This window comes from Spinacia oleracea, chromosome 6 (genome assembly GCF_020520425.1).
Source record: "Spinacia oleracea cultivar Varoflay chromosome 6, BTI_SOV_V1, whole genome shotgun sequence".
NCBI lineage: Eukaryota > Viridiplantae > Streptophyta > Magnoliopsida > Caryophyllales > Amaranthaceae > Spinacia > Spinacia oleracea.
In genome coordinates, this window is record NC_079492.1 from 102,040,313 (window position 1) to 102,056,834 (window position 16,522).

At 40.2% G+C, this 16,522-nt stretch overlaps 1 protein-coding gene across 1 annotated transcript; it reads left to right on the forward strand.

The window, feature by feature from the left end:
• Positions 1–4,399: 4,399 nt before the first annotated feature.
• LOC110804730 (uncharacterized) lies at positions 4,400–4,819 on the forward strand. Its single transcript, XM_022010342.1, has one exon. It carries the CDS (start codon positions 4,400–4,402, stop codon positions 4,817–4,819), a length of 420 nt encoding a protein of 139 aa, XP_021866034.1.
• The last annotated feature ends 11,703 nt before the right edge of the window (positions 4,820–16,522 follow it).

The following is a 16,522-nucleotide window of genomic DNA, read 5'->3' on the forward strand; positions in this document are numbered from 1 at the left end:
TTATTAGACTTAACATTGAATGCATACTTGGACCAAGGGCATTATTTCCTTCACCCCTGCCACCATCTATGCAGTCGGCCCTGCCATCAACTCAGATCTCACCCTTGCCATCGTATATGCTTCCGGCCCCAAGGATGATCAAACTTATGAGTGAGGACGTCGAAGATAATGGAGTATTGTACATGTTATTCCCCAATGGTCGTTTTGGTTTGGTTTACGCTGAGTACAGTGCACGCTTGGGCTGTTCCCCAAACAACATTGAAATAATCAGAGCAAATGGGGTAGTGATTCAAGCTGACCGGACGGCGGGTGAGGTCAACATCCAGGACGGCGAGACATTGCTAGTTCGAGGTCTTGTTAGTGATTATTTTTTGAAATTACTATTAATTTAATTAATTGTTGACATTTTAGCATTATATCCGTTTAGTTGAATTGATTTAATTAATTACTTAAGTTCACTATCATTTTTACAATATTTTGTGAATTACGTTTTTGAATTTTATTAATCGGTTTTTAGATTTTATGTCCACGATAGTCAGAAAATGCTAGATCTTATTGATTACCTTCAAATGTGACTTTGTTGTGATGATTATAAATGCAGGTTTGTTGAATTTGAAATATATGTTTTATTTTGTTTATTGGATTTAATGATGGATTTAGTAATATTGATTATTGGTAATATTGGACTTACTAATATTGGATTTAATAATGGATTGGTTATTGGTAATTATTGGTTTGTTTACCAATATTGGTTATTGGTAATTAATTAGTAATATTTGTTATTGGATTTAATAATTGATTTAAAAATTCAAAATTGGTTATTGGTAATAGTGGATTTAATAAAAGGACGTGTGGTTCATTGGAAAAACTTAAATGGTAAAATGATGTTTGCATCATGGGAAATTTTGAGTTTATCAAATCAAAAGTGGTTGCTTGAAGTAAATGATGGGAAATTGTATTTAAGTAAGTCATGGTTGGTTGTTGACATTTTTGACTTATTATGAACACGTGATCGAAACTGATGTTAATTTAAAAATATATTGGGGTAGATTTTAGTGATGATTTCAAACAAATTCATGTATGGTATTAATTATTTGAATAAAATTATTTATAGATCGGGTATTTAAAAACTTGACTAATATTTCTTGTGTACATGCAAATTGATTATTTAATTTGCTAATATATATAGTGGGGAAAGGGCTTCAATTAAAAAACCGTAAATTTCAATCATGATCCCGATTTGGATAAAACTAATTTAGTTTTATAAATTTTGTCCGGAGAAAATGTGGGTACAACTAAATAAGTTTTATAAATTTGGTCCGGGGAAAATTAGATTGGGGAAAATGTTGCAGTTAAAAATGAATTACTATCATAAATGTCCGATTTTTTACGACTATTTGATTTGTAATACTTTGTACCAATGTGATATTGGCGAAAATGGCCAATTATTAGATTGTAATAACAGAAAACTTGTAATCTCAGTTGCAGGGTTTGAACGTGAACACACACTACTGTTGTTTTTTCATCCGGTCGATGGTGGACCGGCCAATGGGTTGGTCGGTGAAATAAGCCTTTGATGCTCCCCTTTGGAAAGTTATATATGATTGGGCTACTCCCCAACTCCATATTATTTGCTCTCTTCCTCGCCTCCCTCCTCTCTCTCATATCAGGGGCACCATAACACTCACACCTCCATGTGGCACCAGTCAGTTGTTTGCTTTTATTCATTGTACCTTGTGGCCTACAAACACCAAATCCCTGCTGTTTACCATATCTCTTATAGTATTCCTCAACATCCTCCCAAGTCCCAAAAATGAGCCCTACAGTGGGGGGGGGGACAAGTTCCTCATTTGTGGTTGTACAAGGGATACTACCACTCTTCACATGCTCAGGAGTGAAATATATTCCGTCTTCCTCTGTAATAGTCCTATTATTCCTCCTTAGAGGAGTCACATTGGAGGATTGTATTGACGAACCACCAATTAACGTGGTGGAACAACTCTGAGGGCTAAGACAAAATAAATTAACGTCTAGGTTCCTATTATGTGTATTACGGATTGGGGTGACAAAGGATGAATTTTGGTCTACGTTGCCATTATGTGTACTAAGGTTTGGGGTGACAAAGGACAGATCTGAACTACCAACACAAGATCCAAGTGGAGATTGGAGACCATAACTTTCAATAACACCATTTCCACACCGCGATCCATGAAAAAAAACCAATATGCTCCTCTGAGGTTACAACAACATCACCAAATCCAACAGGCTTTTGTTGAAGATCTTGTACATAATTGATGTGGCCTAAACTAAAAAGCACCACATGGCTGTACTATGATGGCCCAGAAAGGAGGCCCAAAGACCCACCAGCAGGCATACCTCGAAATATCCCATAGCTCATACCCACATTCAAGATCCAAGACCCATCACTAGGTCATGAGTCCTATTTACCCAGGAGGATCCTGATCCATTATACCTAATAAGCCCAACGCTCAAGAGGCCCACCAGGTCTAATCAAGTCTCCTACTATCGGACATGTGTCTTGATCTTACAAAGCATTCAATCATGTAGCCAGGAATAAGGGACCAACTAGTATGTAACCCGGGCGTTGCCCCGGGTTTTGACTTTTATTCGGGTTTTTTTAAAAAACATGTGCACGTAGAGAAGGTGCCATCATCAAATTACGGTGGTAACATAAGATTAGTGGCCGATCAACAACCTCCCCGATTAAACCCCACGTCCAAAAATATAAACAAAGTCGGATCCTTTTCTTCAAAGTAATGATTGTACATTTATGAATTAAGTAATCATTCCTTTTTTGCATTCACTTTTATTCAATGTATTGTTTATTGTAAAAAGAATATATAGGTTTATATGGAAACATATTACATAAGTTGTAGTTGGTTAAGATGGTAAGAAGTGTAACTTTTAACAAAGAGGTTTGGTGTTCGATCCTTGTTAGATGTTTTTTGGTTGTAATAACGTGTCATGATGCTAATTAGTGGTGATGTGGCGTAATAAGGAGAGGTCTACGTGACACGTATACGTTCTTCAAAGCGCCTTTTAATATATTAGTATAGATTCCCAAGAAACCCTAGCACTATAAATAGTGCAGATCCCTAGGTAGAGGGGCAATCAATTCATTCCCACCTACCTTAAAACTATCTTTGCTCTGCCTTCTCTCTTAAATTACTTCTCTCTCTAGCCTATACTTACTTAGGCATCGGAGGGAATATTCCTACGGGAATATTCTTGTTTTGCAGGTTGCCAGGGGTTGGTGCCAGCTAATACTTGATACCTCTAAGGAACGCGTGACACGTCATCACCGTAAAAGATCCCACAACATTTGGCGCCGTCTGTGGGGAGGTATAGTATCATGGCCGAACCATAGTCTGAAAGAGAGCATGTTGAAGGAGCAGAGAGACGGCCTCGCGAAAGGAGTCAACGTCATATAGAAGAAGCTAATCGAGTCGCAAATGCCGAAAACACACCATGTCGGGTGCAGGAAGCTGAGGTGGTCGTAGAGGAAGAACTAGTCCTGAAAACATCTCCATCGGGCAGCCACCTAAGCCCCAGTGTCCGAGATGCCGTGCTGGATGAGAATTTGGACTTGCCAGTCTCAATGGGATCGTTGCGCGAGATTTTAGCAGGATTCCAACAGCAAATGAATCAAACCTTTCAACAGAAGATGAGTACCACATTGCAGGATGAAATACGAAAGAACATGTTAATCTACAACACTGAAAGGACGGCCCCGCAGAGGCCCCTCACTCTAGGCGTCAATCGGATAAACAGAATGCCACTTAGATCCAATGTGTGGAGAGCCGGAGAAAGCTCCCGTCCACAAGCCAGCCGTGGAGTCAGTCCCGTGGCAGAACGATCGGAGATTGACCGCGGCCATCAAGCTTTTCTGCCTTGGAGGGACCAAGCCACACGACCATCATCTAGGGGAAACCTACCGGCCATCTTGCGGCCCTCCTCGAGACGTCAAGAATACTATGAAGCTAAATCTGAACTATCAGACACTGGGTCCACCCCAGTGATGGAAGATCCTCCATTTTACCCCTCTGCTCGAGGGCAGACCCAGATGACGCCTAACAGAGTAAGCCTGCGTCCTCGCATGGTCTCCAGCCGCCGTGAACCAACCTATCACATCCAAAAAGGGTTTAACAATCTGACGCTAAGGCACATGAGTACTCCTTTCTCTGAGGACATAATGAACGCCCCGAAAGAACCCTAGGTTAAAACTCCCACCATTGAAGCTTATGACGGTACCACTGACCCAGATATGCACCTAGTTGCATACCGTCACCACATGTATGTTCAAGGAACCAATGAAGCCACTTGGTGCAAATACTTCCCTGCCACACTTAAAGGAGTAGCGTCCAAATGGTTTAGGCGAATGTCCTTAGGATTAATTGCCTCTTTCAACGAGCTGCAAACCCTGTTCTCCACCAGGTTCATGACACACAAGGAAGAAAGGAAAACAAGTATGCATTTGGGACGCATTCAACAAGGGAAAGATGAATCACTAAGAAGCTATGTGAAACGTTTCAATCTAGAGGCCGGGCAGATCCCAGACCTACCCGACGGCGTCTCTTTCGATAATTTTATCAGGGGATTGAAGAAAGGATCCTTCAAGTTTGACTTAGTCAAGAAGAGTGTACGGACTATGGCCGAAGTTTTGGATGAGGCTGAAGCATTCATCCATGCAACAGAAATATGCAGCGCGTCAAAAGATGGAAAGACTGGTGAAGCAACAGATTCCTCAGGAAAGAAAGACAAAATAGACCGAAAGGCCCCACGCGTAAATGGTACTTAGGCTCTTTCGAAAGAGCATGATACCAATTCTCCTGGACACAAGAGAGAACGCCCACAAGAAAGAGAATATTTAGAGTACAACACAAATCTCCTCACGATACTGAAAGACGTCGGGACCAGGTTTGACCTTGAACGACCTTTTCCCATGAAGTCTTTGTTGAGAGTCGAGACCCTAAGCTGTATTGCCAGTTCCACGAGGATATAGAGCATGACACCAAGAACTGTAGAAGCTTGAAGAGATCCCTAGACGGCCTAGCCTCCAAAGGACACCTCAAAAACTACTACAGAGGAGTGCTCACGGCTCGGGAAAGAACCAGTACAAAAAGAACAAGTCACCCGTCTCACCTACAGAGGGAAACCACAGCGAAGGGGGAATTGTAGCCGTCATATCTGGGGGCCAGCCGCTGGAGGACCCACCATGAGGGGACAGAAAGACTATGCCCGCCGCCTAGGGCAAGTGATGCTGTCAGGAAAGTCACCTGTAGACCCATTCCCTCGGATAGAGATATGTGAGTCGGATGGTGGACGAGTAGCCACCCCGCATGATGATCCTCTGGTGGTCGAGATCAAAATCTCCAATATGATAGTGAAGTGTATCCTGATAGACACTGGGAGCTCGTCCGACATAATGAGCATGGAGTGCCTCAGCCGCCTAGCCCACGACCCCAAAACCATAGAGAGGATACATTATACATCCTGTAGGCGTCATCAACTTGCCGGTCCGGATCGGGGATCGAAAAGATGGACGAAAAATGGGAGTAAACTTCTTAATCGTCAAGGACTTGACAGCATACAATGTCATCTTGGGACGTCCCACCCTGAACAAGATTAAAGCGGTAGTCGTCACCCATCTCATGCTCCTGAAGTTTGTATGTGATGATGGGGCGATAGGGACTATACATGGAGACCAATAGTAGGCAAGAGACTGCTACCTCACAACCCTCAACACGTCAGCATGGAAGAATGATTTGGCCGAAGCAAGAGGCAAGAGAAAGCATGAGGAGGAACTACCTACCGCCAATGAGAGTATACCAGTCAAGACAGAAAAAACTGGCTAGAAATAGAATGTCATTAAATTAAGATAAGTTATGTAACTCGAGCCTACTAAACGGCCTAACAATTGTGCAAAAGCCCACAAAACGGCATGTAAATGCTTGCCTACAAAGCAGCCAATTTGGTTTTGCTACTTAGTAAAATTATAATATCTATGATAATGTTTCCCTATCTGATGAACTCATGGCTCAATAGTCACACACAAAAAAAACTAAATGAAATACCACCACATTAACGAGCCCTAAGGGGCGGCGTCATGAGTGGCTAATTGAATGAGGGCCTGAAAAGTGGCCTGAATTGAAAAAGACGTAAAAAAACACAAAGCAAGACTCAACAAGAGCAGTTGTGACGCCTTCTCCATTGCAGGCGTCACAAAAAGACTAGTCGGTTGACGGCCTCAGAAGTGGCCTAGATTAGCGATCCAAATTAGCCTGATCACCTAAAACACTGGGGTAACCTTCCACCAATGGACCAAAAAGAGAGTTCCTAAGAAATCAGTAATAAACTGAAATGGAATAAAAAAACAAGTGCATAGGAGGCACAAATATTCATACATGCGCACACGGCGCAATAAACCCAAATAAATAATGCCAAAAGGCATCAATGTTATTACAAGCGCCCGCGGCGCCATCTAAACCAACTAACAAAGACCATCTATGAATGAGGGGCTATGGAGCTCCCATCTTGAACATCCTAGCCTTCAGGGGAATTCACTTCCTCTTCCCCCACGTCTTCATCTTCCCCCTCGCTAAAAAACTCAGGAGGATCCAAACCAAGACGTCTAGCTGTCGAGACGGCCATCTGGTATGAGATACGACGTTTAAACCAGGAGAAGTCTTTCCCATCCAATTACTGATCCCATGCCCGCCGAGAATTGTCAAAAATGGACTCTTCTCCAAGCTTGAAAGAGCTAGCGGCTTCCCCCGCACGGCCTCATTCTCATCCTGGGTAGCCTTGAGCTTCTTCTCCAAGGCGTCCACTTTGGAAGAGAAATTGGTCACTCGCTCTGAGACCGAGGAATACTCCTTTCTCAGCACTGCTAGCCTCTCCTCATGCTCCAGCAACTTCTTCTCATAGTTCTAGGCGTCTTCCCCGGCCTTCTTCAGAGCGTCTGCCTCGGACTTAATCTTCTTGTCCGCATCCACGTTGATCAACCTGGCTTTCTTCTCAGCATACTTCTCATGATTCTCAATCTGGTCTTTATGCTTTAGCATCTCTTTATGCATGTCAAATCGGTAGTGCCTACCCTCGGCACAACGGATGAAGAGCTGCCGTGACCAAAAATAGACTTAGTTTTTGTAAAAAAAAAAAAAAGAGAGAGATACATCTAAACTTACATCAAGTACGAGGGACTGCATGGCCCCAAAATACCCCAGATCAATTCCAAGAAGCGAGCTCACATACTCCTCAGGAATTGCATCATAGACGTCCCAAAGGATCTTATCCTTTTCTTCTGAACTAAACCCGCCTGATGGGGGAATGTTCGCCACTTTAGCACGCCGCATCCGTTTGAACATATCAACTGAATCAATATCAAAATGTCAAATATCATACCAAAATACCAAGTTATCATGACGTCCTAAGTACTAAGACACTAACCAGTCGATGGAGCTGGTGGAGGCATGGGGGCGTCCCCAGCAGAAGGACCTTCGGATTCCTTGCCCTTTCCCTCTCTTGACGAGTAGGTAGTAGCTCCTCCAACATTCGCAGCAGCACCAGGGGAGTCAACCTGGTCGACAACCACCTCGTCAACGGCCGCTTTGGCCGCAGAATCTCCTTAGGCGGCCACCTGGGGAGATGCTTCTTTGTGCTCAGGTGGAAGGGTGGACGCCTGAGGAAAAGGGACTCCTTCCCCAGCCAGAGGGGCGGACGGCCTCACCAGTGACGGCTTCGTTGCAGCATCAGTGGTGCCCAACTTCTTGAAAAAGGGACGCTTGGGCTTAGGAGCCACCGTCGAAGACGCAGGACGTTTCTTCGTAGCCTACAAAGTGGGCTCCTGAAAATGCAACAGGTGAGCAACCAAGCATAGATCTTAGAGGAATGCAGCAGTATATAAAAAATAAACGAAACATACCTTGGCAGCATCACCAGAGGCACCCTCGTCGGACTTTTTTGAGAAGTCCTTCTTCTTAGCCTCCACGGCCTTGAGGATATCATCTGTATACACCTGGGACAATCAGGTAGGTACGTCCACCAAACCCTTGTCTTCAGGGGACAGATGATCCATGGAGGAATCTACACAAAACCAAGAGGGTTAGTAAAAGAAAAGAAAACAAGGCTTTGGTGAAAAGTCTATAAGAACTACCTCTACTCAAATAGGGACAAAGACCGACGGCCGCGAGAAAGACCATGTTGGTAAACTGACCCACATGGGGAAGCCAAGTATTGGGCACCCAAGCATGACTCTTTGAAGACAACCGATACATTTCGGCCTGAAATAAAGGCTTTATGAGCCTCCAATCCCTTGACAAAAGACGAGGGTAGGCTTCACCCCTAGACAAATAGCGGGGTCAGTAATTCCACCTTGAAAGACGCTCTGAAAGGGAGAGGTCCTCCATTCGGATAACAGACCACTTCTTCCTCCACCAAATCCAGCTAGAGGTCTTACCCACTACTGTCTTATATCCCCGCCGGCTATATAAGGTGAACCATCCTTGGGGAGAACGAGGGGAAGGGGCAATATCTACAAGCCTAATAAAAGCAGGAAAAGAAGGAGTGATGCCACTCAATGCACACTTGGCAATATACCCAAAGACGTTCGCCCAAGAGTTAGGGGTCAGCTGGGCTAAGCCAATGTCATATCCTTCCAAGACGTCCATCATAAAAGGGTGCATAGGAAACCTAAGACCCAACCTAAAAGCGGCCGTATAGACAGCAACCTTGCCCAAAGAGAGTCGGTCTACAGTATTATGGGGACGAGGGCATCTAAAGCTAAAACCTCGAGGCAGGAGTAAGAAGCGCTCAAAGTCACGTCCCTGCTCCCTCAGATACCTCAACCATTTCATGCTGGGGAAGATGTCAGAAGGAAGAAAATCTACATCCTCTTTCCCCCGAACCATAGGAGGAAGATTTTTTTGTAAACTCCTCGTCAGAAGAACTGGAAGAATCATCCTCAAAATCCTCACGCGGGACACGAGGACGGCGAGCTACACTCTTTCTTCTTCTTAAAGAATGTGCCGCCCGTAAACCCCGTCTCCTGAATGATGGGAGGATCTAAATCCACCCATATATCCTCGGGACGAGCTCGAAAAAGGAACCCTATTGTCCCTCTCTCGCGGCGCTGCCCATGCACCCACATTGGCTGTTTGCCTAATACGAGCCATGTCGTTCTGCATAAGGAACAGGACGTCTGACTTTAGAAAAAAGGAAAAAAGAGCGCAGCAACTAACAGGACGCCTCCCTAAGAGATTAAAACATAAAAAACAAAGGAAATTTCATGAGCATGCAGAAACAAGAAGTTGTTGAAAATACTTACCAAACTGTGATCAAACTGATGAAAAGATTAAACAAAATCGTCCAAGCTCCAAGAACACTGAACGAAGAATCCAAGACCACCTAATGCAAACACAAAAAATCTTCGACAAGGAATTCGTTTTCTCTCTCTACAAAAATCACTTTGAAATAACAAAAGGGAAATGAGAGAAAATAAACGAATTCTAAAGGTTTTAAAGGGGAACCAAGCTCTGAAAAGCATCCACACGTGGAACTCCACCATGTCAAGAAGCCTACCCCACATGGGCGAGGGGCACCCTCCTTGAGGGGCAAATGATGTGGCCTAAACTAAAAAGCACCACATGGTTGTACTATGTTGGCCCAGAAAGGAGGCCCAAAGTCCCACCAACAGGCATACCTCGAAATATCACATAGCTCATACCCGCATTCAAGATCCAAGACCCATCACTAGGTCATGAGACCTATTGACCCAGGTGAATCCTGATCCATTATACCTAATAAGCCCAACGCTCGGGAGGCCCACCAGGTCTAATCAAGTCTCCTACTATTGGACATGTGTCCTGATCTTACAAAGCATCCAATCATGCAGCTAGGAATAAGGGACCAATTCCCAAGAAACCCTAGCACTATAAATAGTGTAGATCCCTAGGTAGAGGGGCAATCAATTCATTCCCACCTACCTTAAAACTATCTTTGCTCTGCCTTCTCTCTTAAATTACTTCTCTCTCTATCCTATACTTACTTAGGAATCAGAGGTAATATTCCTACGGGAATATTCTTGTTTTGCAGGTTGCGAGGGGTTCGTGCCAGCTAATACTTGATACCTCCAAGGAACGCGTGACACGTCATCACCGTAAAAGATCCCACAACAATAATCATTATTATTTTTCACATACTTATCAACCTCGTTTACAACATGCAATATATGAATTTGACATATTTAAATCAATACAGTACCTATGCTTTATTGACAACAATATGCAATTCATTACAAAATCTTAATTTTATTCTCGCAAAAACAACATTTTGTAATTATGGATTGTATAATTTACAATCATTCTCACTACTATTTTTATTTATTTATTAATTATACGAATTATCTAACCTAACCTTTAATTTTAACAACAAACTAAAATGTATTAAATAGTCCTATCTTCCCGACCTTTAATTTTATATTAACTACATTCACTAGTAGAAAAAATTACATTTGCAGCGCGGGTAAAACGGGCTTTTTGCAGCGTTTTCGCGCGGTGCAATTGTGATGGCTGCAAATACCGCAAGAATTTTTGCAGCGAACATAGATGCTGCAAATAATAGGTTAATTACAGCGCGGGTAGACCTGTATAAGTTGTAAAGAGTTGATTAGTTGCAGAGCGGATCGACCCCTCTAAGTTGGAAAAAAAAGTAGTTGCAGCGCCTTGTTGAGAAATACGCGCTGCGATTAGTTGTCATTTTGCAGCTTAGTGCTAGCACACGCGCTGCAATTATTATTTTTATTTTTTAAAAATAAATATAATAGCTCCGATCAGATGCATATTTATATATTTATCCCTGGACAATCCTATTATTTTGACAAAAAATTATAATAAAAACATTATAAATAGTTTAATAGGTTGCAAAAAATTTGCCATAGTTTCCCTTGTAATTTGCGAAACCCGGACAAAGCGGGAATTTATAAAGACCTGTATATAAGACATAACATACATATATGTTCCAACAACCAATATGCTCCAAGTAGCATCCAACGTCATATCCAACACATAACAAAAACATAAAACATAACATTACTAGACAACAAACTCATTCGCCGGCATCCATCAAATAGTTGTCCTTAAAATACTTTGCCCATTGTATTTTTCACGATGCTACCTTCAGGTTTTACTGGATTTCGTGCTCTACCTTTCAACACCCCCATATGTCTCTCAAAGGGGTACATGTAACGCAAGTGCACTGGACCACACATCTTAACCTCCCGAACCAAATGCACAATTAAATGGATCATTATGTCAAAAAAGGATGGTGGAAAATACATCTCTAATTTACATAACGTTTCAACTATATCAGCTTGAAGTGCATCTAGTTTTTCCGGGTCGATCACTTTGCTAGAAATCGTGTTGAAAAACAAACACAACTTAACAATGACATGTCTCACATGCTTTGGTAAAATTCCACGCAGAGCAATCGGCAAAAAAACTTGCATCATCACATGACAATCATGGGATTTCATACCCATTAACTTCAAGTCGGTCAAAGAAACTAGTCTTTTCATGTTCGCACAGTACCCTAAAGGTACCTTGATGTTATATAGACATTCACATAAACTTCGCTTTTCTTGACGGGACAATGTGTAGCAAGCCGGAGGAAAATATGACTTCTTCTTACCCTCCTTATCCACAGGCCACAACTCTGGTCGAATATTCCTTTTTTTCAAGTCTAGTCGCACCTTTTTAGTGTCCTTTGTCTTTCTAGTTATGTTCAACAATGTACCAATAATAGCATCACATACATTCTTTTCAACGTGCATCACATCAAGGCAATGTCGGACTGACAAATCTTTCCAATATGGAAGATCCCAAAATATTGAGACTTTTTTCCAAAGAACAGTCTTCGGTGTTTTTTCCTGTTTTCCGCATTTACCATAACTCGTTTCAATATTCTTGATCTTCTCATAAATTTATTTTCAGTCAAAGGCGTACGAGCTTGTCTTTCCTCCGTGCACCCATTGAATTGCCTTTTCTTCTTACGATATGGGTGATGACGAGGGAGAAACTTTCTGAATTCCAGATACACATTTTTTTTGAAGTAGTCCAACCATTCGGGTGTCATCTCCTCCTCACAAATAGGGCATGCCTTCTCTCCTTTAATCTTGTAGCCGGACAAGTTCCCGTAAGCCGGAAAGTCATTAATGGTACAAAAAATCATAGCCCGCAAAGTGAAGTCAGTTTTGGTATGGGCATCATACATTGGAACACCTTCATTCCACAATAGCTTCAAATCATCTATGAGAGGTGCCAAGTATACATCTATGTCATTTCCGGGTTGTTTAGGCCCCGAAATTAAAGTGACAACATCAAGTACTTGCCTTCATACACAACCAAGGAGGGAGATTGTATATCGCTAATAAGACCGGCCATGTGCTCCATTGACTGCTAAGTGTACCATACGGGTTCATCCCGTCCGTACATAAAGCAAGTGTAAGATTTCTAACCTCCTTTTTAAATTCTAGATATGCCCTATCAATGTTTCTCCATTACGGAGAATCGGCTGGATGCCTAAGTAACCCATCTTTCTTTCTCCCTTCATCATGCCACTTAAGATTCTTAGCATCACTCTCAGTTGCAAACAGACGCCTAAACCTTGGTATTATCGGTAGATACCACATCACCTTTGTCGGGGGCTTTCTTTTTTGGATCATCACCATCTGTTCTTTTGTAGCGTGATTCGCCGCACTTTGGACACTTATATATCCAAATTTTCATACTCTTTTCGATAGAGTATACAATCATTCCGGCATGCATGGATCTTGACATAATCTAACCCAAAAGGACACATTAGCTTTTCTGCGTAGTAGGTAGAAGAGGGGAAGGTATTCCCCTCTAGTAATATTTCACCAAATTTTGCTAACAAATGATCAAAGCCCACGTCAGAGATACCGAACTTTGTTTTCACATTATGAAGTTCTAAGGTACCAGAAAACTTTTTGAACTTCGTACAACCAGGGTACAACGGTGTTTTAGCAGCCTCGTTCAAGTTTTCCATCATCTTAGATTGTGGTTTTACATGATCTCCAATCCCATCCATCATATCACTCATCCGGTCTTCCTCGTCGCCATCTTCTTCATCCATCTCATCACTCTCAACACTTTCTACATCACTACTATCATCATTATCCTCATGATCAACATCATCTCATTCATTGAATCAAGACTCTCACCATGCTAATACCATGTGTGATAGTCTTGTTTAAAACCTCGACGAACCAGATGGTCTTCTATGACCTCTATGTCATCCCATCTCTTGACATTTTTGCAGTCACAGCAAGGGAAAAATATTGTTCCAACCCCAATACTCCTTTTGTGTTCCACAACTTGTCTACAAACTTTCTCCAGTCCGGACAAGTATTCAAGACTAGTCCGTTTGCCGTCTATCCAAGGACGCCTCATTTTCGACAAATAACACCTTACATATACATGAGTAAACCAAACACACACACACACACACATATATATATATATATATATATATATATATATATATATATATATATATATATATATATATATATATATATATATATATATATAATATATGAACCATCTTTTAAGGGCTCATTATAGCTCCAACCTAACTGGTATTTAGGCTTATAATCAATACGTATGATGTATACCAAAACAATAACATAGATATATGTATATTCTTTCGATTCCTTTCCATAAATAAAAATTATCATTAAATAATTTAAACGAATGAGAGGAGATGTAGAGATTTAGAACAATAACATAGATATATGTAAAGACAACAAATATTTGAACTAATGAACCTAATGGTTCATTTTAAACTAATTACATGTTTTATATGCTTTGTTTAAACTTTCTAAGAGTCATTCCAATTTAGTTATGCACGTTTGAGGCTTGTTGGGTCGTTATAGGACATATTTAGGCCAACTTGAGGCATTTTCGCTCCAATTTTCGAACTCAGGAGCCTATGGACTCATTTTAAACTAATTACATGTTTTATATGCTATGTTTAAACTTTCTAAGACTCATTCCAATATGGTTATGCACGTTTTAGGCTTGTTGGGTCGTTATGGACATATTTAGGCTAAAATTAGACATTCTCGCTCCCATTTTTGAACTAATAAACCTAATTATTCATTTTAAACTAATTACATGTTTTATATGAACCTAACTCGGCAAATAAATAACACAAACAACTAATAAAAAACAATTTGTAAACCTACAAAAGCTATTAAAAAATTATCTAGAAACTCACATACAAGAAAATTATATTAAGGGAGATTATGCTTACCTAGTGGAAGAACTCACGCCTTGATAGGTCAAATGGATGATTTGGTTCAAGAAACTAGCAATACCAGCAAGGGGTCCTGAAAATAAAAACATACAAAATTGATTAATTTTATAATTATATTACTGCAAACAAGTCAAACAATAAATTGTATGATTATACACATAAAATTAACATAAAATCTAGGGTGTTCTTGCAATAACCAGAAGCGTAAAATACTATAATATCTAGAGAGTCACTTATCATTTTCTTATAAATAATACGAAGTAACTATAATAACTTGAATAAGTATATATCATCATAATCATATATTAATAACTAATAAGAACGTAAAACTTTATTTTTGTTTATTATAAAAAACGGTGACATATTATTAAAAAGAATAAATAAAATTAAAAATAATATGGACAACACAACAAAGTATACATGTGTTTGCACTTTATAATACAGAGTAGTTGACAAATGTTAAAAGCATCATACTCATACAAAAGATTTAAAAAGATCAAATATTTAATTACATATCAACAGTGGCGGACCTACATAGTAACCTGGCTATGCACCTGCATAACCATTATTTTATTAAAAAAAAGAGTAAGAATGAGAGAAAAGTATCGTGATTCTACAGTACTCTCTGTACAGAGTACAACGCATCTTCCCCCTTACCATTTTCACATATTTTCTCTCTCCTCTGACTATAGCTAATCACCGCTCCTTGACTCACTTGTCCCCTCACCGGATCCGGCGCACCACCACTTAACCAGTCCACCTACTCTCTCCTCTCATCGGAACAATCACCTTCTCTACTCCTTGCCTCCTTTGTGTGCAATTATCAATTATGTATTATAATTTGTAAACAGATTCACATATTCAAGATGTATATTTTTTGCAATTGGAAGGAACCTATTTTTTCCTATATTAAGTTCTCAAATAATTGCTTAAGAACAAGACAATGAGGAAATTGATCTACTTAGACTACTTTGTTGAACGTTCTTTATAATTAAAGGTAATTTTTGGTCAATATTATATTGTTAGAAGTTAAGAACCCTTAAAAATAACATCTTTTGGGGTTAAATTGCTGTTTTCTGCCGTTCGGCTTGAAGTCTGAGACTTACAAACCCAGATTGTTGTCTATATTTTTCTTTATGTTTCTGGTTTTTCCAGCAAAAATGGGCATTTGGTTGGTTGCTCAGCAAATGGGTGATATAATGGTACTTCAATTGATTGCATAATGTTGTGTTTTCTTAATTATGGTTGATTTTATAGGTTAATAATAAAAATATCTAATTATTGAGAGCCTAATTAGGATGGTAATTTCCTGTTTGTTTTGTTTCAATGTATCTGAATAACTTCTTACAGTATAGTATGCTCCCATCTAGAGTAGAACTTTTGTCATCAATATATTATTTGAGTGGAAAGCAAAAATGTGAAAAAGAGATAAATTTAGTACTTTTGTATATAACTTTCTACAGTATGCTCACATATTAGGATGGTAAGGAGTAGTTCTCTGTTTGTTTTGTTTCGATATATCTGAACACCTTCTTACAGTATGCTCCCACTTTGTACATATCATTTAATTGCTCTCATAGTCCCATCTAGAGAAGAACTTCAGTAATTTGATAATTTGTGACTTAATTTAGAATGTAAATTTTTAAGAATTTTTTGTTCAAGCTAATTTTACAACAATGTTTACATTATTATTCAGTGCTTGCAATATTTCATACAAATGAACTTTATTTTCTTTTCTTCCCCAATTTATTTAATTTTCCTCTGCCATGTTTGCTCTACATCCCAACCAAATTCATCCCATTACCTCAATCCACTATTTGAAAGGAGATTTGACAATCGATAAGAATCACTGAGCTGCTGCTAAGTAAGACCACCAGGCTCCTCCCCCTGCTCGCCCAGAAGTTCCATCCACTCGCCGGAGATCGATTAACGACACCAGAAGTAGAGAATAGCGTGTGATTTTTATTTTTGTTTTGGGATCTGATTGTGCATGTGGGAACAGAAACGAGGGGATTGAAGAAGAACATGGGTGTTTTTCCATAGCACCCAAAGGGATTTCATATAAAGCAGCATCTAAAACTAAAACTTAAAAATCATACAGTACTAAAGATCCAATGGAGCTGAACCAGGTAGTCAAAATCAATTAGCAATCCAAATCAAAACAAGG